This window comes from Glycine max, chromosome 6 (genome assembly GCF_000004515.6).
Source record: "Glycine max cultivar Williams 82 chromosome 6, Glycine_max_v4.0, whole genome shotgun sequence".
NCBI lineage: Eukaryota > Viridiplantae > Streptophyta > Magnoliopsida > Fabales > Fabaceae > Glycine > Glycine max.
Window position 1 is genome coordinate 16,692,940 of NC_038242.2, and position 25,445 is coordinate 16,718,384.

The following is a 25,445-nucleotide window of genomic DNA, read 5'->3' on the forward strand; positions in this document are numbered from 1 at the left end:
AAATTATAAATTTCGTAAAAATAATAATAAAAAATTCATTATTCTACATCGGTTGAGTGATAAACGATGTAGAAACCTTTCAAATTCTGCATCGATTGACTTATAACCGATGTAGAAACCTTGTCATTCCTACCCATTCTACATCGGTTCAATAATAAACGATGTAAAAATCCTTCAAATTTTACATCGGTTGACTTATAACCGATGTAGAAACCTTGCCATTATTACCCATTCTACATCGGTTGACTGATAATCGATGTAGAAACCCTACCATTAACATCGATTTCAACCTTAAAACTGATATAGAAAGCTTACATTCTACATCGGTTGAGCTACACAACCAATGTAAAAAGGTCGCCCTTCAAAGACGATCTTCCAACCGATGTCGGTATTCAACGACACTATGTTACCACCACGCGTCGTAACCGATGTAGAAAGGTCATTAGAACCGATGTAAAAGGTCTTTTATTTAGTAGTTATTGTAGTACCATAAGGTACAAAACTAAGTTATTTCTCCTTTGTATGATAGTATGACTCATGGTTTGTCATGATGATATACTAACTTGATAGAAAATTGAAAATTTTCTACACTGTTTCACAATAATACTTAAGGTTTTTTTCTTCCACGCTTTAGTTTTATGATGACATATAGTGATCTCGGGTCTTTACCTAAGCTAACAATAAAAAGTGAAAAAAGAGTAGAAGTCGTTTGTCAATTATCATTTTTTTTGGCTTAAGAGCACCTTTTAAGATAAAGTTTGTTTGCATGGTAGAGTTTTTTTAAAATTTTCTTTTTATTTAAAAATAGTTACCTTATACAATAAAAAAATATACTCATAAAACATAATTAGTGAAATTAATTAATTTACGTAAAATTATTTTAATGATAGTAAAAATAAGCAAAATATTCAAATTATATATTTAAACTTATTTTTTAAAATGACAAAAATCATTATATAAATTAATTTTAGTGATGATTTGAAAGTTATATATATAATATTAAAAAAAGAAACTTAAATATTGATTACAAATGATAAAATATTCAACTTATTCTATATTTGTGTTTATTATATATTTAAAATATAATAAATAAAAATTTAATTACAATCAAGCATGAAAAAAATAAAGTAATGAAGAGAGTAATTAACTTCATTTTCAAGAAGATATAGGAGACTAAGTAGTAACTCTATAAAATATAATAAAAAAATATAGGTATACCTTATACATCTAGGAAAACCTAAAATATATAGCGAAAAAATAATTAAAATAGCGTAAAGTATAAATTATAGGATTTGAAGTGAGGTACAATATCAAAAAGCTCCACACAACTCTAAAACTCCTCCAATGAACTTTCTAAATGCTAGTTATTCTCATGATCGTTTTTTTTTGTACACATTAACAATGAAGAAAATTAAACCTAAATCTTTATATATTTACTCTGATCCACCACTAGGTTAACTCTAGTGGTTGAATGGTCATCTTTAATAGAGTAAATACTGCCAAAAACTCCTTGTAGGTTGCTCTATCCTAAATGCTAGTCCATCTTGGATCTAATCCTAGATGCATACAAAATAATATATATATATATATATATATATATATATATATATATATATATATATATATATATATATATATATATATTATAATTCTAATTTTAAGTTAATTCCAATAATATTATTTATTTTATATTTAAGAGACAACTAAGATTCGAATTTTGGATTATTTGATTAAAAAATTTAAGTTGCTATCTCCTAAGAGCATTATAATATCATTAATTGTAGATGCACTACCTCCTAATTCTGTGATCCCTCAACTCTATCATAGGGACCTTTGACAACGGATAAGAAAATTTTCAAATTACCAACTTGTTAGTCAAATAATTAAGAAAGACCATTATTTCGGCAGGTAACTTCGCCAGCTCCGTAGACTAAGGAGAATTAATATAGACTCCAAATATGCTTTGTTAAGATAGAATTTACCCCATAACAATTTTCTAAACCACAAAAAAGGGAAAAGAGAGAAATGTGAAGCTTGTAATTATAACTTATTAACCCTTGGGATAAGCCTATAGTAGTTGCATGCGCTGCATGTCTGCCTCAAGAAGAGCTTAACTATCTAATAAAACCAGTGGACTTTTTTTTTGTCACACGTAAGAAATATATATCCACCTAATAATTAAATGTAAGCGAATGCAGACTAGGTCATTGAAGGAAATATCTTTGATGAGGGAAGATTTTTTTTTTAAAGAAGTCTAACCTTCAATATATAATAATGAAACCCAAGAATCTAACCAAGAATATTTTTAATGAACTATGTTATGAAACTTCAATTGGCAAAGTCATCCTTTATTCAAGTCCAACAATTTATTGCCTTACGGATTAATTATACTTTTTTATCAGTCGTTTTACAAAATCTTTTGTAACAGTATTTTAAGAAACCTTGCGTAACAAATTGGGAAACAAAGTCTACACCCAAAATCCAAAGATACATATATAGCATTGCCTTTTATAATATGGTATTTAGTAACCATTTTTTTTTCCTTTTGTACAACCTTCTTTTATTCACAAAAGTTTTTCAAAATGAAAGCAGACTATCCCACTTTTGGATCAATACGTGTCGCAAACATCCGTGTTTATAGAAGAAATTCATTCTAATCCATTTAATTGAAAACAATAAAGATTATAAATAATAATGATTTTTTTAAGGAATAACAATAAAATTTAGTAAATATGAATATATATTTAATCACAATTTTTACCATTAACTTTATACCTGTTACTATTTTTTATGAATTTATTTGTTATACAATAACGATAGATAATGAGATTTAAACTTAGTCTTTATAAAATTATATGAACTCTTTGACACTAAGCTGATTCTAGTGAGTTTACGCAACAACAAAAATTAACAGGAGTTGTGTTTTGGCTTACCTACGATTTATACCCCTATTAAATGTATTACATGCGGTTGTTCTTTAAAAAATTAAAATCTATAATAAAGTGTAAAATAACCAACCAAATACTAAACAGTTTGTTGATTCAGCGTGTGACTTATCATAAATCTTCTAATATTAGAGTTTAATTCCATTATGTGAACCAAAAGTTTAAGTGATGTCTAAATTCAAACCTCTGCGCTATATATAAGTGCAATGTATTAAATTAGTTAGTCCTTATAGTTACTAAACAACCACTATTTTAGCTAATAATATATAAAATGATGGTCATCTTAATTCTTAAAATTATAAAAAAAAACGGAAAACATTTCATTTTTTCAAATACCAAAATAGCACTTTTATATTTTTAAGGAATAATTTTGTATTTAATTTTTGGAAATATGATAACTTAAAATGTTACTCTTGATCAGTAAACTTAATTAAGGTTTAATTATTTTTTCCCATTCTTTATTTATTTAATTAATTTTATCTCACTATTAGTAAATGGTTCAATTTGATCTCCTGTTTTTAAAATCGAGTTAATTTGACCCCTTTGGTGAAAATTGACTTGATGCTGCTAATGGTTATAACAATTGGAAATTTAAAATCATCACTGATTATAATATTTTATTAGAATTTAAATAATGATAATTTTTAATTATCATTAATTAGTGAAGATTTTTTAACAATGGTTTAAAATCATCACTAATAGTAAACAATGACAACCTCAAGTCAATTTGGATGAAAGAGATCAAATGGCTTTATTTTTTTTTAATCAAGGGACCAAATTGCATATTTTGGAAATTATGGACCAAATTCTTAATAGTGAGACTAAATTAAACAGGATAAATAAATAGTAAGACCAAAAAGTAATTAGGCCTAAATAAAATTTGCTAAGCTAGATTTGTTTTTTCATAAACAAGAGATATTTGAGACTTTTATTTGACTCTCAATTAATCTGATTCTCATTAGGTCAAACTATTCAAGATAAAGTAATACTTCTATTAGTAATTTTATTCATTAATAAAAGAAAGATCAAACCTTAATTTTTGATTAAGAAACACAAATGTCGAATCACTTGTACAAATAATTTTTTGTTGTTAAGCTGGATTTTAATATTATGAGGAAAAAAATTAAAATTCAAAATGATTGGAATAAAGAATGAGATGTTATTTCCTCCAAAACTAACATGCTAAAACGTCCTCCAACCCGTTAAAGTTTGACACTTGTCGTTGTAAAATGTTTATTGAATTTAACATTTTAATTAAGACGTTTCCAAAATTACCCTTTTCCATGTGTCTCACTCTTACTAAATTGTTGTTACTCCCATCTTCTTCAGACCCTATAAAATGTTGGGGATAAGCAACTAGTTGTCAAAGCTTTATGGTTAACTCTGTTTGAAGTACCGATGTTGAAGGGTGATGAGGTGAAGTAACGAGGATCACCTACAAATGTATCGCTGCAAATGAGCCATTCACATCAAGCTTATTATGCGTTAAAGACTCCACCATCAATTCAACTTTCAACCTTGGAAGATCTTCCTCACCATGCTCTCCATTGATAATGACCAATATGAGTGTTTATAATACAGCGAAATAAAAAAGATGTATCTTATATCTAAATTATATTAAAATAGATAAACCAATTAAATGTGTATCTGGTGATCAGTCTTTAAAACATAAAAATTTTCTTGTGGGAAGATTCTACGTGTATCTATACCGAAACTAACATCCGTTGTCAACTTCTATGACAAGCATAACAAATATTAAAAAAACATAAAATATTTTGGTGCCTCTCTCCTTATGACACGAGAAGGAAACTTTTTTTTCTAACAAACCCTAAAAATCCCATTGTGCATCCTTTTCATGTTTCTATCCAATAGTTATTTAAAATTTTGAACCAATATTCTTTTTGTTTTTATGTGTTAGCTATTAACATATTTAAATTTAAAAACAAAATCCTTTTTTGTTTATATTTGCTAGCTATTAGCATATTTAAATTCAAAACAATTTTTTTTGTCTATCTACTAGCTATTATCATATTTAAAGATTGACACAAAATTTGACCAAGTCCAAACACTTGACTTGTGATTCGGGTTTCCAAACATAAATGTGTAGTCCTCCATATCTCTCAACAACTTGCTTTATGTATCACCATAGTTCATTTTTGTTTTTCACCAAAACATTTCAATTATATTTATATTATTTATATTCTCAGTACTCACAAAAAATATAATAATATTTCACTTAGAAAATTAATTAATCACTTGATCATAATAAATTCTCTAATTAAATTAATTATCAAATATTAAAATAATTTGTTTAATAAAGATTAAAACACTCGTTTGTATACGATCTTGTAGGTTTAAACAAGTCGTAATATATTAATTAAATTAATATATTAATCAAGATAAATATCTAGTAACACTCTTCCACGCCCATTTAGCATGAAGTAATATTTATTACTTACAAGAACTAAATAGAAAATAATATAATATTTTCTTTCATCGTTTATAACTGTGAATTAACTCTATAGTATGTTATTTATGTCAAACTCAAATAAGTTAATAATTTTATCCATTGAATGACCTAAAAAAACTCATTTATTCATTCATTCAATTGTCTTAGCTAATGTATTAATTTTATTATAGAGTTCAAAACTCATTACCGAAAGTTGATGAATTTTATCTTGATTAATCATTAACTCTTAAGTATTTAATTATATTCACTATCCATTCAACTATTATTCTAAAGTATTAGGTGTCCAAAATCAAAATATAACAAATGACATATTAATTATTATAACAATCTTAGGTCAACAAAAATTTTACACTTCTTATTGAGAATCTTCTATTGACATTTTAAGGTAATATTATTCATCAGAAAATTTCAATTGAATTGGTTCAATGATCACATCCTTATGTACATCATTTATATATGTAAATTAGTAAATCATAATAATTCTATGATCAAGAATAATTTAAATTAAAATTATAAGAGACTTGTTTCTCATTTTTACAATTTCTATTATGATAACAAATTTTTAATTTTAATTAAGAATCTTATCAAGTCAACTATTTTGATCAAGCAGTGTAAAAATAATAAAGAAATAATAATATTTTATTATTATAATTAAAATTAATTACATGATATATTGGATGTTAGACATACTAATTATTTCCAACACTTATTGCAATACAAAGTTTCGCACCACCACTAATTAACAAGGAAAAGGTCACCAAGTTTTTGCCCCAACACATCATGCACAATGTTGATTAATTTTTCTAGGTTTGGTTTCTTTACTTGTTTAATCGTTTTGTTTGTTAATTAGGGTAGCCAATCTTGAGGTTTTGGAATGGAATGCCATGCAATTCCAATTTTGGAGGGCGTTTATTTGTTGAAATAATTATTGGGCTTTTGGCATGACTTTGCTTCATTGGGTGATTTTAGGAAGCTCCACGTATTTGTCAAAGCATGGCCGAAATGCAGAAACAAGGAAAGTCGAAGAAAGGGGTGAGGTCTCCAAGAAATCAAAGTTGGGTTCTTTGATGTCTTATCTTACCTCTACTGGGATTCTTTGGGAAAACATGTTTGGTGGAGTATTATGTTTGTAGTATAATAATAATAATATTAATAATAATAATAATAATAATATAGTGTGTCATAGGGGATAACTTTGTTTTCTTGCTTGGCCAATATGTTGTAAACTTGATAGATGAAGAGAGAGAAGAGAATAGGGATACAAAATAACATAAGGAGAAAGCGAGAATGGTCAAATTTAGGGATGGAGTCAAGTTGAGTTGAACTGCTTGACTCAATAACAAGTTATTTAACTTAAAATTTGATTTGAGTTTGATATGAATTTATATTTATAGTTCGAATTCAACTTGATTTAAATTCACTAACAGCTCCATTAAGCTGTTCAATTCGACTTAATTTAAAATTATAAGTATTTTACATATTTTTATTAATTAATTTTATACAGAAATAAAATTAATATGAAATTAATGAAAAAATAATTATATCAATTTAATAATATGAAAGTATTACTGTAATGTATATGTTAAATTTATAATTATTGGACATGCTTTTGTTTATTCATTTCATACATAAAATATTAAATATTTTAGGTGAATTATACGATGTATAGGATAAATAAGTAAAATTTAAAACTATGGATACTTTACTATACTGAGAATAGTTCTGTTTTACTATTATTTCGCTTTATGATTATAATCCAATCTGATTGCTTTGGGGGTTTGAGGCTTTCAATGAAATTCATCCCCAAATATTATATAATCTACAAATCACTTATAGTTTAATTTTTTAGGGATTTATTATGTAAAAAAAATTATATATAATATATAATTTAATTAATAAAAATAGTTTAAAATTATTTTTTACAGTGACGTATTTAAGTTATTATAAGTGGAAATTGAATTTCATTCACATCTCGTCGTTGAAAGAACTAACGCTGTCCTTTGTTTTCTTCTGATAAAATGTTTAAGAAAGTTGGATTTAGGATGCTCACAAAGAATAAAGTAGGTCTCAAAATTTAAAGAGAATTTACAAAGATAGTTATAAATTATCCATCAACAATATTTTTTAATTACAATATATATATATATATATATATATATATATATATATATTCTTATATCAGTACGTAGCAAAATTTAAATTCACATTTTTAAAAAAATATATGAAAAATCCTTGCCAATTAGATTAATCTTTAATTTTGTTAGCAAACATATGCTATATGCTTGTATATATATGTTCACACACTCTGACCAATAAAATAAGATGTTTTTATCACTTACCCATATGGATCTCATCGAGTTTTGTCAACTTCCCCTTTTCAATTGCATTTAGAATTGAAACTAAAAAATAGTTTAACATAAACTGAAACGCCAAAAAAAGTCAATGCAAGGTTTTAATGGTCTCTATCAAGTTTCAACTTTCAATAATATAAATTTATTATTTGTTTATTGTTAAGGAAATGGAGGTAAAGTCATCTCATTTTTTCCCAAATCGTCCCGCTTTTTAGCCAAATTTTAAATTAATTAAAATCATTAAGTTGAAATTTATTTAATTTGTTCAATTCAAAAGTCTTTGGCTTATTGAATTCTAATTACATTCTTTTTATTTTATTTGGTAATCATAACATTGCCACATAGTTTGTATTTGGGGGGAATGGATATCTCAAATCAGCAATGCCACAGTTTTTGTCCAATTAGGTATATAATTCTATTAGCAATTGAATTTGTTTTTGCGCAATGGGACGTGAGCTTCAATGATGCTTTTTCTTGATGCATTGTAACGGGGAACTGTCAAAGTGCATTGCTGCATCCGGTGTTCTTGTAGGTTAAAATATATTTTTGATTTTTAAGAAATTAGAAATATTTAAATTTTGTTTTTTTTTTAATTTTTAGTATTTTTTTTGTTTTTGTAATATTAAAATATATTAAATTTTGATAAGAAATTTATCTAAATCTACATAAAGATTTTGGGGATCGATTGAAAATCGTCATAAATTACAAAATAAAAAATATAATAAAAAATATATATGATTTTTCACATCTTGTGTCAATCGTAATATATTAAATTAAAGATTTAATTATGTTTTATCATCAAGCAAGAGATTTTACTTTCTTTAATTTTAATTGCTTAAATCAAATGTTCATTATTTTAAGACTAATAAAATTTACTGTAACATTTAATTTACTAATGTAATGTTCGAAAATGGGATTTGAAAATTATAAAAAAAAAAAAGAGTGTTTGAGGTGAAGTTTAAACATGTTACCTTATGTTTTAACACCATTAATAAGAATCACCACAAGCTCATTTGATATATATGTGAAAAATATATTATATATAACTTAAACGTGAGTGTTGAAAGTCTTACATGATGAGTAAAATCATGAATAAAAAAAATATGTTAAAATTTTACATTCACTAAAGATCATGTCGAAATAAATTATATAAGTAACAAATAATCTTTACTTATTAGTCGATTTTGTAGGATTGAGTTAGATTTATAACTCATATTGGTATCAAAGTATATCTTATATGAATTCTTAAGTTTGTTATATAAATTGTGGTCACCCATATATAGGGAGGGTGTATGACAGGTAACCGTAGATAAAAGTGGATATGTTAAAATTTAACATTAATTAAAGATAATATTGAGATAGACTATATAAGGAAAGAGTAATCTTTACCTTACAAATCAATTTTTAATAATTAGATTAGACTCGTAATAAATAAATAATACAATATTTTAAAACCAACCCAACAATATATTTAATATTATATATCTTTTTATAACTTAATCACTCCATATTAAATAATTTTCATTTTATAAAATTGCAATGTTTTCTGTTTTTCTTAATTTGGATACTTTAACGACTGAAATAAAATATTATGAATGATTGAATAGTTCTTTTTTTATTTCACTAAAAAAATAAAAAAACTTTTCTTAATAATATCTTAAAATTTTATTTTGTACTTCAATATTGTAAATAAAATTAAAGTAACATTTTAATAATATCTTCAAAATTAATAATAACCTATTTATCTTATTATATTTCACAAAAAATTATTACATCAATAACATTAATCACTAGCTAAAATAAAATTTTTAATTTTAGTTTTCTAGTATTAAATTAAAAATATTATTGCAAAAAGTTTTATATAGAAGTATAATCATATTTAGAAAAATTATTTTTTTAGTTAAATATAAAAATAGTTTATTATGACATTAATGATGTCTTATTTCACTTACTAAAGTATCCAACAAAATATAAAAATAAAAACAAAAAAGTTTTATAAAGGAAAAAATTATTTAATACAAAACGATTAAGTTATAATTAAGATATATAGCATGAAAAGTATAAGTTATCCTTCTATAAAAAAAAGTATAAGTTTATCTTTTATTTGATTTAATTATAAGATTATATTGTTTATTTAGTAGTCTAACTGGCATGTGTATTTTTAGCTAGTTCCTCACCCATTGAAGTCTTATATATTATATTTTTTATACATATGCCAAATAAATAAAGTGTTTTAGTGTTTCTTATGTGTGATGTTAAAGGAAAAGGTAGTGTATTTAAATTCCACTTTGGACATTTTTTAAGGAAAAAATATATTTTGTGTTTATACTTTCATCAAATCTTATTTTTTAATTTTAGTAGTTTCATATCAAATAATTTAGTCCTTATATTTTATATAAAAAATTGTTTTTATTCCTCTATTGACATCATTTCTTACATGATAAATAGATCATACTCTTCATCTGCTGTACGGTTTCATGGAAGCAATGATTAAGAAATAAACAAATTCAAAAGAAAGAAAAGTAGAAGATGCAAGAATAAATCTACAACACTTTTTTAAGAATAACAATGAAAATAAAGATAAAAATAGAATCCTTGAAAGTTACCGTTCAATATAATGTATTTGTAAAGACATATTAATAACTTCTTTTTTTAAAAAAAATAAAATAATTTTCCACATCATTTTAATCAATTTAAGAAAAATACTATGTTTGTCACGTAGTTAATGTTGTTGGTCAGAATTTTTCTGTAAATTGAATGATATGAAACTTTGAAGATTAAAAACATTCAAAACAATTAAGTTAATTTTTTTAATTATATTACGCATCTTCAAATTATATGATATTTAAGAAAATTAAATATTATATATTTGAATGAAATTGATTGAGTTATTTAATTTCATAAACAATATAAGATTTAAGGCAATTAAAATAACTAAGTTAATTTTTATTTATTTATTTACACAAACATGTTTGATGTTTCAACTCCGTATAAGTCAACAATTTTTTAATTTATCTTTTTAACACATCTATTACTTTATTATTATTTATTATCTTAGGATATATACCCAAACGATGTCAAATGTTTGTTTTTACAATGTGGACAAAGGAAATTTTTTCGACGTCAACGGAGTTTATCTTACCTTATTATAATTTAATTTTTAAAAAAAAAATAAAGAAAATGGTCTATTTATATACAGTGTTCATATGAAGTCCAAATTAAAGCTTACAAGTGGATAAGTTGTATATGTTTATTGTTTAGGTATATATTATTGACACGGAATTTAACACTTTGAAACCTGTACAGTGCTATTCTAATTTTCTTTGCCTGTGATAATGCACACCAGTACATAGGACGCGCCCTATACCAAAGAGATACTATCATTGAATAAATATCTGACACATGTGCCACATATTATTTAATTTGATACGTAATATAGCCAATAGATTAATTAAGTATTTTTTAAGAGAGATTAATTATTAATTATATATTGTAGTGAGTAATTGATCGTTCATATGAAATGTTGGTGGCTAACACATTTTTATAAGCCAAATACGTACATTAAATAAAATATAAACGGTACTCTAACTCTTATATTGTTAAGTGCATTAACTACGAATTTTGTTTTATTTTCTCATTTGATGTGCAAAGTTAACTTTCATTGCCCACAATTTTCGTTAGTGCACCTGCTAGCTGATGCAGTAGGCACTTTAATTTGTTTTGTGTGGGGGAGTTAGATTTTACTTCTTTTTTCTTTTTGTTGTCTTGTCTTGTATTTCTGAAGCATAAAAAAAGTTCATTTTTATTGATATATAACCGCTTGAAATTTCGTAAATTATGAAACTCTTCTTAAATGATCTGGTAATAACTTGTGCATTTACGAGATTAAGATTATAATTTTTTAATATCATTATTATTATTATTAATGTATTTTTTAATAATTCTTTTACTTTCTATAAATATTTTAAATTATGAAACTGTCTAGTGTAGGAGATATGATCGATCATGGATAGAATATAGAAGCCAAGACTGGGTGAAACATTCATAATGTGTAATTTATGAAGGAATAAAGGGGGGTTTTGTGGTTCAGGTGTAAGTGTTAAGTGTCTTATGGTTGAGGCCATGAGTTAGTAGGTATATAAGTTGTTTTGGATTTGAGATGTATGATTAATATGTTATGAGGAGGAAGGTTCAATCGAGGAAATTGGTATGGGAATGATTGAATCATTAAATGAAAACATGTGGTTAGTGATAAGTGCCAATTTCACCTATCATTTGATCTTACAATTTGGCATTAATTTATCTTACTTTTTCCTTGCTTTTATACTTGTTTGACCTTAAATTTTCTTAATAATTGATCATTTAGGATTAGGAAGTTATCATTAAGTTAGCTTTTTGATAGATTGTCACTATGTTTTGGTCTTAATTTTCAGGAAAATAAGAAGAAAAAGAAGTGAACCTTGTAAATTAAGGATGATGATTTACGCTTAACAAAGGAGAAAGTCACGCTCAGTGACAAGTTTATAGAGTTTTTGAGAGTAGTTTTGGTCTCTGCCTATTCCACATGAATTTGCTTTCTCTCATGTTCCTTCACATACTGTCTCTGTCTCTGTGCTGTCTCATTCCACACTTAACACAATCGTGTTCGCGCTTAGCGTGGAACCCATTGAGTCTACATATTGATTTGAAGAGTCACAGTTAGCACATGGTTCTCCTATATGCTTATCGTGGAAATTAAATCACTGGAGCTCTTGAAATAGATGAAGACTTGTGCTTAGCGAGGGAAGGAGACACGTTCAGTGAGCTACTTATGACCTGACACCTATGAAGGGAGATAATGTGTACGTTTTCTGACACTTCAAGTATTTCAAGGACGATTCTCTGTGAAAAGCTACGAAAATTACCTTTGGAGTTCTCCCTTGGCCTCTCCACCCTTCTAAATCAATTCTTTATGGATTTTCTTCATTCCAGTGGCTAGGAGTAGCTAGATTCAAAATATTTGAGGTTGAATCTAGTGAAACTGACTCATATACTTCTTGTAAAACCTAAATGTTGTTCTCATTTAAATATACTGCTTCTCTGTTTCTATGTTTAATTATTTATGTCCTGAGCATCCATTTACGTGTCTTGCATGTTAGTCGATGCCTAATTGGAAAACATATTTTCATTTTAGATTTGAAAGAAAGAACTCAATAGATCTTAGATCTATGAATGAATATTGATTTGTTGAGTTTATCTTCTTATTAGTTCTTTTGCTTAATATAAAATTCCTAACTAAAGCTCCTAAGGAATCAGGGATTTAATAAGAAAAATTGATATTAATGCATGTACCTAAGAAATAAGAAATTGGGAATTATATGTATTTTAGGATATTGAAATAAGTATGTGGTTTTGGGTTGAGATTGCATGAGATCTATGTTTTCACAAAGTTCGACCCAGACGACATCCATTACATTGTTTTTCATTCATTCAATTGCATTCCACTTGTTTGATAAAAATTCTAAATACATTTACTTCAATATCTTTGTTCTTAAATTCAAATTTAATTGCTTCAATTTTAATTAGAAGTGTCAAAGTGAGCTCAAACTCGATAAGTCAACCCGATCCAGCACAAGTCTGGACTAGACTATGTCCAAAAAAACAAAAACTTCATAGTACGTGCAAAAGATGAATTTGGCTCACTTAACCCATGGGTTCGAACCGAGTTGGTCCACCAACCCACTTATATTTAAAATAAATAAATAATGTCTAATAATGTATGTTGTCTTGATAATTTGATATTTTTAATTTTAAGACTATAATGTTATTGAACTTTGACTAATATTTAGATTTAAGACTTTGGTGTTTTAAGACTTTTGAATGATATTTTATGTATTCGAGAATTGAGACATTTAAATGGTTACTTTCATGATTATATTAATTGCTTGAATGATTGAAAAATGCTAATTTCTTATAAAAAAATAGAGAAAAATGCTTTTAATTTTTTTAAATTTTATTATTTTGGTTTTTTTTTTATTATACAAAATTTGGTGAGTCAACCCACCAACCCATGGTGGGTCGGGACAAGTTGATATTTTTGTGGCTTGTTTAAGAGTGAGTCGAGCTGACTCGGCCCATTTAATTCCAAACTCATGTGGGTTAGACCGATTTGTTTTGATATCCCTAATTTTAATTAGTATGAGTTCTCAATTTAATCATCGTATCTTTCAAACCTTTGTTAACAAATAGTGTCAAATTCACCTAAATACATTGCACAAGTTTCCGTGAACACAACTTTTGAATACTCATTTTTACTTGCATGATTTGGTCTTTTTTCCTAATGTTGTGAATAGTTAGAGACAGGAAAGTGTTTAAAGAGAAATATGTTTTCATAAAATGTTTAATGAGTATTGATGAATGGTGACTTCATCTTTGAGAAATTTTGTTCTAAGTTGTTTGATGTTTATGCTAAATTGAGTTTTGATTAGCTTAAAGAAGCTAATGATAACACTAGTGGCCTTGAATTTAGACTTTTGCAAATATGACCAAGTATATCTCAAACAATCGTCAATTAAGGTCAACAAATATTGCAAATATGACCATAATGTCCACAAATACAAACATGCTATAGATCAATTGGGAAATTAGCAAAATGATTATTAGAAACAAAAGATAGTCTTCTAAATTTTGATAAGGGGTAAACATCGCATAAAGAAGAGGACACTACTATTGCAAACACATTTAACATTGATTTTGGAACACATACTACATTGATTCCAAAACTCATGTTGTTCAACATCATGTTAAATGTAGGTATATTGAACATTGACTCCAAATCGATGTAGAATCCAAAAATTCAACATTGGTTCCTTTAGAACCCAATGCAGGAAATGAGACACTCTACAAGAGTCAATCCACATCCATAATCGGTTATTGACATAATCGATGTTGAAAGTTATGCTTACTAAATCGATTTTGGTAATAATCAATGTAGAATGTGATGTTTTATATTGGTTGACTCTAGATTTGATGTAGAATTTAGTTTTTCATTAAAAACAATTGACATTTAGTTTTGTACTCATTGTCCCATATTTTAGACCTAAAATTATGTATCTTTTTTATACATTGAGACCTATATGTTGTCAATTTCAAAGTTATAATCAGTAAAATTATAAAATAAAAACTCACAAGATACAAAAACTTTTAATGTCGAAAACCTCTCAAAATAAGGATAAAAATCACTAGCCATCAAGATCAAACAAACAAACCACCATTATCAATAAATAATACATGAGAGTCTCCAAGTGCACAAATAATGCATGTAATGATAAAAAATTAAGCCAAGCAAAAAGCTTATAAAATGATAAACATACAATAACATTAAAAAAAACTATAACATAGTTTGTATTGCGAACAAGCATTATCCCTCTCCAAACCTCTGATCTGAACAACGATCCTAGCAATTGATTCCCCACATTATCTTATCATCTATCTTGTCTGACAGAGCAGAAATAACTTAGAAATTATCACAGTCAAAACTCTTGATAATAAGCCAAAAGAAACAAACGTACTTTCCCAATGCAAGATTGAAATCAAATGGTGGCATAGTGATGGCATCAAAGAGTTTCATCTATCCTCATAACTCTTCATAGGCTTTTGAAGGTGGATCAAGTTACTAAGAAAAAAAATGAAAAATTTATCATGTAGGAGGTGAAAATAAGCAGAACACTAAACGACATTAGGCATAATAAATTTATTGAGGAGAAATGAGACTAAGCATATCTTCTATAAATTTCTTATGTTGCATATAGTTTATGGCCTACTTGTTTCCACTTTGTCAATGATAAGCCCATTCAAGAAACTAGATCAAGCTTCAGAAGCTAGGGAAAAGCTATGAGGATCGATGAAAACAACTTTGTAACGCATGAAAGGCCCTAAATGACATTCAATACCTAAAAATTCAATTTTAGCTCTAAAAGTTTCTAAAATAATTTTTTGGCATTTCATGCTCAACATGATCACAATGTGTCATTTAGCAAACACAAGTTGGCATTGGTGTAATTGTTAAGGACAATGAGAATGGAATCAAAGATAAGAACTCATTAAGTTACATGAATTGGTGTTAGTGATAATTACAGACAGGGAAGATGCAAGTGCTTGGTCAAAGTGTAGACATCCATATCACTTTTCATGTCACCAACATCATTTTTGTCACTTAATGAACTATCAATCGTGAATCCATTCACATCCCCATCAACACTAACAACAAGACCAACTTGTGATGTCTAATTGCCTTACAAAAAAAAAACTTGTGATGTCTAATTAAATGGCATAATGAACACATAGAAAATGATAGACCAAAAAATTGCTTTTAATTAGACTCTTATAGAGCTACAATTGTTTTTTTAGGTGTTGTTTGCTATTTAGGGCCTTCCTCGCATTATAATGTTATTTTTAAGTATCCTCATAACTCTTCTTAGGCTTGATATAGTTTCTTGAATGAGCTTATCATTGTCTATTAAATCAAAATACATTTGTGTTTAAGACGAATCAAGTTAAAAATAGAACAAATTATGTCTTATCATTATTTTGATTAGATTCAAATAACTATAAAGGTTAAAAATTATGTCTTATGTGAGATCAAATTACAAATCTTGAATTTGCGTTTGGAGTTTCATACATAAGCATATATATGTTATGATCTGATGCAACATTTAAGAAAACATTTAAGACTTCTTTTAATACTCTATGTCTAAGATTCATTTTGCAGAACTACCTTATAAGACATTATCCTATGATCTGTTGAATCCTTAGAAGATTAAATGAAGTTCATCATGTTGAAGTTTGAAATAGTATCAAAAGGCGCACTCTGTTGTGACAGACTTGCTTTGACAAGAAGCAAGTGATTTTCCACTGAAGTGTTCTTCAAGGAAGCTAAAGAGAGTGGTTTTCTAGCATGAAGAAGACGTGTATTTAATTCAAGCATTAAAGTCCCCAATGGCCACGTCTTCATACACGAGCTCAAGTGAAGAATTTTATCCGTTTAAAGACAACAAATACTTGAAAAAGAAGACCTATAAATACCAGAAGCTTTGAAGAAATGAATACACAAACCTACATGCTATTATTTTGAATTCTTCTTGTAAAGTTTTTTGTATATTCTTTGTAAAGTTCAAACACTCTCAAAACACCTTGAACATCTTAAGAGAAAAAAACTAAGAGTTTAGATTGCATATTCGTCAGTGAGACAATTAAGAACTAGTTAGTGAACAACCAAACAACAAATCTTCTTATTTGTTTTAGAACTAGTAGTGACTTGGTAGGACAAAGAATATTGGGTTGCTTAAGCTTGGTGATAAACTTGGTTTGTAAGAGTCAAAAGTGGTAATGAAAAATACTTGTAACTTTTTTGAAGTTAGTAGAACTTTGTGATTTGACAAGAACTAGACGTAGTCTTAGTGAGAGAAATGAACCAATATAAAACTTCTTGTGTCTGATATTTATCTTTTTTCTATGTTTAACTGACCTTGGGTTTGAATTTGATTTTGTTTTTGAAAAACTTATTTTTACAAAATTTGTTTCGATCGTCTGATTGTGTCTGTTTGCAAAAATCAATTATCTGTCTTTCAAAGTTTTTTTTCAAACGATAACATTTGTCTTTGCAAAAAGGTTTAATTTTTTTTAAAATCACAATTCAACTCTATTTCTTATGGTATTTGTCTTTACATTGACAAGGTGAAAATAAGCAGGTCATAAATGATATGCAACAGAAGAAATTTATTGAAGAGAAGCTTAATTAGTTATTTCTCCTCCGTAAATTTCTTTTGTTGTATATCATTTAGCGCCCTGCTTATTTCCACTTCCTACATCTACATGATAAGTTTATTCTCTTTTTTAGTTACAATTCCTACAAGCAGACCAAGATATGTTTAAGGCCTTATGAACCAAATCAGAGATGAACCTAATAATTTGATCATCATCAACTTGGGGTCTGGAGCCACTTGAGATAACCTCTATCTTGACACAACTCATTTTTTGCTTGGTGCACCCCCAATATTTGTAAAGTCTCTGTTACCTTTTTCTTCTCAATTAATCTATTCTTATTTCCATTTTACTCTTTGACGTGGATGACCCTTTTGTGGATGGTGGCAATTCCAAAAAAGTCAGCACCAAACATGTTGTCCTTGATGTAGAACTCAACCTGGAATGTCAAGTGCTCCAGGGGAATCTTGAATTGGTGTTTATTATAGATTGATCAATCCGTAATATATTTTTAATATAGACTATTTAATATGTAATGCATTTTTTGTATTACAAATTTATCAATCCCTAATACATTTGTAATACGGATTGCTTAATCTGTAATATATTTTTTGTACTACGAATTACTCAATCCGTAATACAAAAAAAATACGTACTGATCAATCCATAATACAATTGTATTACATATTGATCAATCCATAATATATCGTAAAGGTGCTTAAAGTGAAGTCAAGTAGAGTTTAAGGTCACTCATTGAACATCTACAATATATTAAAAATTCCACAGCCAGATCTGAAACAAGATCTTCAATATCAGTATTTGTTTTAGGTTGTATGACATTACTCAGAAATTATTATGTTAAAAATGAAGGGAGAAACGGACAAAAGAGTATTTGAGAACTTGAGGTTGAGTAATTTCCATTTTAGATCTAACTTGGCAAATTCTGGCGGTGAAAATGGATTTTACTTACTAAAGATTATTGTGAAGTAATTTCTGAAAATTCAAAACTGCTAAAAAAAATGAATTGCCACAAAATACAATACAATATAAATAAAATTAATGTCTAATCATTAATTAATGATGATATTAATTTGACAATAAGAGCTAAAGGAATTAACGGAATAAATATTCAGGATTAAGACCATACAAACTTGTTTTCAAGAATTAAAAATCAAAATTTTAATAAAAAAAATCTAGACTGCAATAACTAACCCTTTAAAATATATATGGTACGCATAAACAAATACTTTGAAACCCTAGATACTTATCCTTAATAGATCATAGCATGCACCAATCAGGAAGCGCGCGTTATTGTCATATGCCCTACTTTGACACGTCTCAATTCTTTCTATATATTTAGGCGTGTATGTGTGTGGTTGCACTCTTCGCCGGAAAAGGGAAAAGACAAAGTAAAACAAAGGGGATAGATATATAGCCCCGAAAGAGAAAAGTAAAAGGGGATAACGTGGGTATATTATTCTTTAGGTAGTAAAAGCATTTAAGAGAGTTGGAATTAATTTAGTTAATCTTGAAGTCAGCACATATAACAAGTCTCATGGATGATTTGTTTTATCTATGGAGTCAGCCCTCTTCGGCAGATATTTAAAAATAACAAGCCAAGGCAAGACAAAAGTAGTTCTAACAAGTAACAAGGTTAACATAAAATTCATTCTAAAATAATTAAAAAATGTATTAAAATACTAGTTTTAATCTTTTAATTGTGAGTTTTCTTTTATTTTATGTCAGATATCACGGATATCTTTTAATTTATTGGATCTTAGATTAATTTCACTCGTTATATGTGACTCTTATTGTCTTAAAATTTTTTACATACGATAAAAATTAAATACATATTCTCTTATTAAATAAATCATTTTGATATATGTGAATGGTATAAATTCTTAAATGATTATGTTAAATCGTTAATCCCTTTGAGGTTTGTGAGTTTAAAATACTAGTTTTGAAGTTGAAGAATTATTCATGTAAAAGGAAAGGGTTAATCTGGTCATGAGCGGTGGCAAAAAGTTTGACCGTGAAACCCTAATTGGCTCCCATGTGACTCTTGCAATGTTCGAAAGTTCAACGATTCCACTTGGATAGTAGGCGGTGTCCGACCATTGCGGCTTCAACCCCTCTTTCACTTTCTCTGACATCTTTTCTCAAACGTTGAAGTTGAATTCTTCCACTTATTATACATATTTTCCAGTTTGAAACAATAGTTTACTCTTACAATGTCTTTCGTTGTTTTCTTTCTTTTAGTGCAACTGGATTGGTCCATGTTTGACATTTTAGTTGTACGTGTGTATCCGTGTTGGCTACCCTCGAGCTCTAATTAATAATTGTCTTCTTTTATTTTAATTTTTAATTGTTATTATTTTCAAGAGTCAAATACTTCATGCAGGTCCTCTCTATATTAACATAGGAAGAGGGGCCTTGTTTGCTGACCCAACAAGTAAGAAAGAAAGAAAGAAAGAAAGGAAAAGAAAAGCTCTCTTCTTTGAATATGGAGTTTGGTTCAGAAAGATCTGGTCATGAAGTCAAGGATGAGAAGAGAAGTGAATCTAGTGTTGGAGATGAAGAAGATCGTCGTGAACAAGAGATTGTTACGCAGGTGAAAATTATTTCTATGCTAATATCTAATATTAAGCACACCATGATGAGCTTTTAAACTTCACAAAATATCTATATCTTTCTTTCTATATGTTGAATTGACTCAGGGCTTTGTGAGTTTGGTGTTTGTGATTTGTTAATTAGTCAAAAGGTTTAAAAATAATTAATGAAACTGTTCTGATCTCGAAATTCTATTGTTTTTCAACATCTGCAATCCATCTTGTTAGCACTCGGATAATCAATTTCTAATTAATCTCAACATAAAATTATCATTTACACATGTTGAATCCATCCTTGTTGTTTAAACGTGCGGTTCAAACTGTTTATTTATTTATGCAATATAGTTAAACTTAATTCGATCATATATATATAAGCAAGGGTGCATGTGTGTTTTTAGGTTCTATTAAATCTACAGATAAAAACTAGCTAATTAATGAAATTATTTTGCGCATAGCCCTAATAGGTTGAAAATTTTTGGGATTTTGGTAGAAGATTATAAATTCATGTTGTGATAACTGCTTAATATGCTAAATTAACATGCATCATATATTCCTTTATGATATGATTAGAAAATTCATTGCAATTTGGATATATAATAATCTCTTTTTCAGTTTTGTATTTTCTATTGATGATTATGTATTATTTTCCGATAGCTTATAAGAAATTCCAAAAATTTGAGAATATTAAAAAGATAGTAGAGATCTAGTGATCTGTATTCTATTAAAAAGATAAATTGAATTTCTACTTTCTGCATATCTTTTTCTGTGTTTTTTACATGACTTGTTCTATCTATCTTATCATACTAGATCGATCTGCATGCACCAAAGTGCTTATCCTTAGCATATACACTAATATTTGATGATTGTTTGGTTTAATGAAAATTGAAGTCTGTTGAAAGTAATACACATGTCCACGCATATATACAATTCAACATATAGTCATTTTATTGGTTTATAGCTTCAAAAGAATTTCAATAATTAATCTGCGGCTTTGATAAGAGTTGACTCATGCATGTGCCGAGAAAGTTAGCATTGATGTTATTGATATCTAAAATATGACAATTCATTTGCACATGCAAAACTGAAAGATTCTCAGTTTCTTCCTATACCATAAAAGAAAGGGAAAAAAATTCTCAGGTTGTTAGTACTTGCATCATCATTGCATACACACTTTGCTCATTATTTCATTCCGCAATAATTGAATTCTAGTTTCCACCGGCATTAGAATGCAAGTACTCCCAAATTTCTTTCATTATGTGAAGAATAAGGAACTATAAGCCGTTGGTAAAACCCCAGTAATATACGTGCATAAAAGGGGAAAAGAAAAGAAAAAGTAACAAGAAAATTGCTTTTGTATATGCATATTAACTTTTTAATGTTTTTTGGGTATGCTTACAGGAGCCACCCCTGTCTACTACCGAAAGATCCACAGTGGAGGCTGGGCCAAATGCTTCTTCCCTAACCAAAAAGGAAGAGGTTAGTTTTTTCAATAATAATTATAATTATAATATTAGTTTGCCTTTTTCAATTCATTGGTCAAACTTTATATACAATTAAAAGCAACTAATTATAATTACAATGTACTCGTTTGAGTTTAACTAGAAGCAAGCTTCATTTTACAGTACATGATTGGGTTAATCTTATGAAAAGACAATCGTGCCCTTCTGTTAATTATGAATAATGTGTTTCAGCCTCTCTTTTATACACGTTATTCAACAACTCATGAGTTAATTGAAAAACATGACGAGTCATGTAGGAAAAAAATATAAAAAAAAACAATGACGAGTGAAAATGTGTTTTAAAAAACTGACTTTAAAAAAATCATGATTTAAATTTCAGTCCTGATATATTTTGGATGTAGGATGGGACTGTGTTTGCCCATAGTATAAAATACTATAAATTCTATATAAACAGTCGTATAGTACATATACACTTAAATGGTATTTTTAATTTTTTTCTTAATTAATCACTCTTTTTGCATTATATCATTTATTACATTTGTATTTCTCTGTTCTATGTCTTTTTTGTCTTCTCTTTTTTCTTCTTTACATCGCTCTATGTTTATTATTCATTTCAAGAATTGAAAAAGAAAAAAAAACGAAACAAAACACTTTTTTATAGTGTATGATTTGTCGTCTGACCTATGCATGGATGGTTGCTGCAGGCTGTTGATGAACTTGAAGTTGCCAAAGCCGAAATGGGTGAAGTGATGGAAGAAAACCAACGACTAAAGACGTGTTTGAACCGAATACTGAACGATTACCGCGCACTCCAAATGCAATTCCACAACATAGTTGAACAAGAGACAAAAGATTCTTCTGATCAGAAAGTGAACAACAACAATGACCAATATCAAATAGATGAATCAAACCTAGTTTCCCTCAGTCTTGGAAGACTTCCAACAAGAAACAATAATAAAGTCCCTAATAATAAACCATTGAAAGAGGAAGCAGAAAAAGAAGATAAAGAAGGCTTGTCCCTTGGATTAGACTGCAAATTTGAAACATCAAAATCTGGAATAAGCACAACTGAATATTTGCCAATTCATCAAAGCCCTAATAATAGTGTTGAAGAAGTGCCAAAGGAAGAAGCAGCTGGTGAGAGTTGGCAACCTGGCAAGGGAATAAAGACAGCTAGAGATGCTACAGGAGAGGATGAAGTTTCTCAACAAAATCCAGCAAAGAAAGCAAGGGTTTGTGTGAGGGCAAGATGTGACACTCCAACTGTAAATATCTCTTATCATTGTTCATTCCAATTGATATAAAATGCTATATATTCTTTGACATATATACTGATATATATATATATATATTCTTGAAATTAACAGATGAACGATGGATGTCAATGGAGGAAATATGGACAGAAGATTTCAAAGGGAAATCCTTGCCCTCGAGCTTACTATCGTTGCACGGTTGCACCATCATGCCCAGTAAGAAAGCAGGTATCTATGACAGCTGGCACTCTTTGGATTTCAATTTGTAACAATTTTTATTTGATTTTCATTGCATTTATCTTCTTTTTTCTTATATTTATTTTTTAATATTTTCTTTTTTATTCGTATTTCTCTTTTTTCCATCTGCCCGAATTCTCTGTCATAGTTTATGTAGTATTTTCCTTTATATATTATTCCAGACTTATTTTCATGACAAAAAAAACTAATTTCAATTAAATTTCCCTCAACCTCTTTTTTATCATGAAATTAAAAGATGTGTAGAAGTAGTATAAAGACGGCATATGCATAAAAGAAATATGCTCTATGAATAACAATATAATGAAAAGTAAATACTATTTCATTTTAAAGAAAGTTTGCTACAAGAAATTTTTTAGGTTTTCAAAAATATGAAGTTAGAAATATGTTTAATTTGTTTCTTATGTTTGATTTATTTTTAAAACACGATATTCAGAAAACAATGTTTTCAATAAATGTTTTTTAATACATTTTTTACAAAAATTATGAGAAAGGTGAGACTCTAACTTTCTCAAATTAATTTTTTTATCATAATAAAATATTATATTACACTTATTAGATAATTTAATATGATAAATAATTAAATTTTATAATAAAATATTACATTAATCTTTAATTCATAGGACACTTATATAAATTGATATTCCTACAAATATCATGTGTTGTGTATTAAGTATATTAACTTACACTGTTCCTATATATGAAACATTTCAGGTGCAAAGATGTGCACAAGACATGTCCATATTATTCACCACCTACGAAGGCAACCACAACCACCCTCTTCCACTCTCAGCCACAGCCATGGCCTCCACCACTTCAGCAGCTGCATCCATGCTATTATCCGGCTCATCAACCTCACACTCCGGAACAAGGCCTTCCACAGCCATGACCACCGCAGATCTTCATGGAATGAACTTCTTCCTATCAGACGGTTCCAAATTATCAAAGCAATACTACCTGTCCCATCCTGCAGCACTCTCATCTTCACCTTCACACCCCACCATCACTCTTGACCTAACTTCCAATAATAATCCATCCTCATCATCTTCTGCTGCTCTTGTTAAATTCACTTCAAACTCAAACTACAATAACACACAAAGGTACCCTCTTTCCACAAGCTTAAACTTCAGTTCCTCAGAATCCAACAATGCAACAACTTCTTGGAGCAATAATGGGTTCCTCAGCTACAACAACACTCTACCATATAATAGCAATAGGAATGTGACAAATGTCCTTAGCAACATAAACCTTGGAAGACAACAACAACAACCAATGGAAAACATCTACAACTCCTACATGCAAAGGAACAACAATGTTCCAATCTCTCCACCACAACATTCTCTGCCAGATACCATAGCTGCAGCGACAAAAGTAATCACTGCAGACCCCAATTTTCAATCAGCTTTGGCAGCAGCACTTACAACAATTATTGGTTCTGGAAGCACTACTCAAGGAAACCATGGTGGTGCAGGGGAAAATCTGAGTCAGAAAATGAAATGGGGTGAACTGTTTCCTTCATCTTCTTCTGCATTACCTTCATCTTCAACAAAAGTCAATGGTTGTGCATCAAGCTTCTTGAACAAATCAGCCGCTAATACACAACCAGGAACAGCTTTGATGTTTCTTCAGCCACCTTTGCCTCTTTCTAGCCCCAAAAGCGCTTCTGGGTCTCCAGGAGATCATATAGACAAGAGAAATTGATTATTGGCATATTTGAAGAATGGATACCCTCTCACATACATATGGGAGATCATGTTTTTTCTGTATGGGAGGTCATGTTTAAATCGTGTGTTAATTTATTTATTTATTGTAGAATGGAAGATAGACACATGATTTTAATATGACCTTATCATGTTAAAGTTTGACTAGCTAGGTAGCAAAGTTGGCTTGCAATTGTGTAATTATGATGGATAAATAATTTAGAGAATGTAAAATTAAACAAGATTGCTGGACATAAAATTTCTCCTCTTGATTTAGTGATCATGTATATCACATTTTAATTAGTTGGTATGTTGATGAAGATAAGAAAATTGGTTTTCCTGTCTTTTACATTGTAACTTAAACTTGTGTTAATTTAGATACTTGCCCCAAATATATATATATATATATATATATATATATATATATATATATATATATATATATATATATATATATATATATATATGAAGTTCACACTTTCAATTTCAAAAATTATTGTATGAAAAAATAGTCTAACAATCTTATAGTAACATGATTTGTTAAATAAAATCCCAGTTCCGTATATTTGAATAATCCGTATTGTGCTCATACCTCATAATTTGTTTACTTTAGACGGTGTTTAGAACAAATGAAAATTAGATTATATCAATAATTAATTAT

General features: G+C 28.2%; 1 protein-coding gene across 1 annotated transcript; it reads left to right on the forward strand.

Moving 5' to 3' along the window:
• The first annotated feature begins 19,941 nt into the window (after positions 1-19,941).
• LOC100804403 (WRKY transcription factor 72A) lies at positions 19,942-25,114 on the forward strand. The gene is made up of 5 exons (XM_003528135.5): positions 19,942-20,118; positions 21,515-21,592; positions 22,281-22,841; positions 22,944-23,057; positions 23,799-25,114. The coding sequence occupies exons 1-5, from the start codon at positions 20,011-20,013 to the stop codon at positions 24,783-24,785; spliced, it is 1,848 nt and encodes a 615-aa protein (XP_003528183.1). The 5' UTR covers positions 19,942-20,010; the 3' UTR covers positions 24,786-25,114.
• The last annotated feature ends 331 nt before the right edge of the window (positions 25,115-25,445 follow it).

Bases quoted from the DNA above. Each gene is read 5' to 3' on its own strand.
- LOC100804403 (XM_003528135.5), top strand. From the start codon at position 20,011: ATGGAGTTTGGTTCAGAAAGATCTGGTCATGAAGTCAAGGATGAGAAG. The intron at 22,842-22,943 runs GTAAATATCTCT...TGAAATTAACAG, and splicing joins CAAGATGTGACACTCCAACT to ATGAACGATGGATGTCAATG. The intron at 23,058-23,798 runs GTATCTATGACA...GAAACATTTCAG, and splicing joins CATGCCCAGTAAGAAAGCAG to GTGCAAAGATGTGCACAAGA.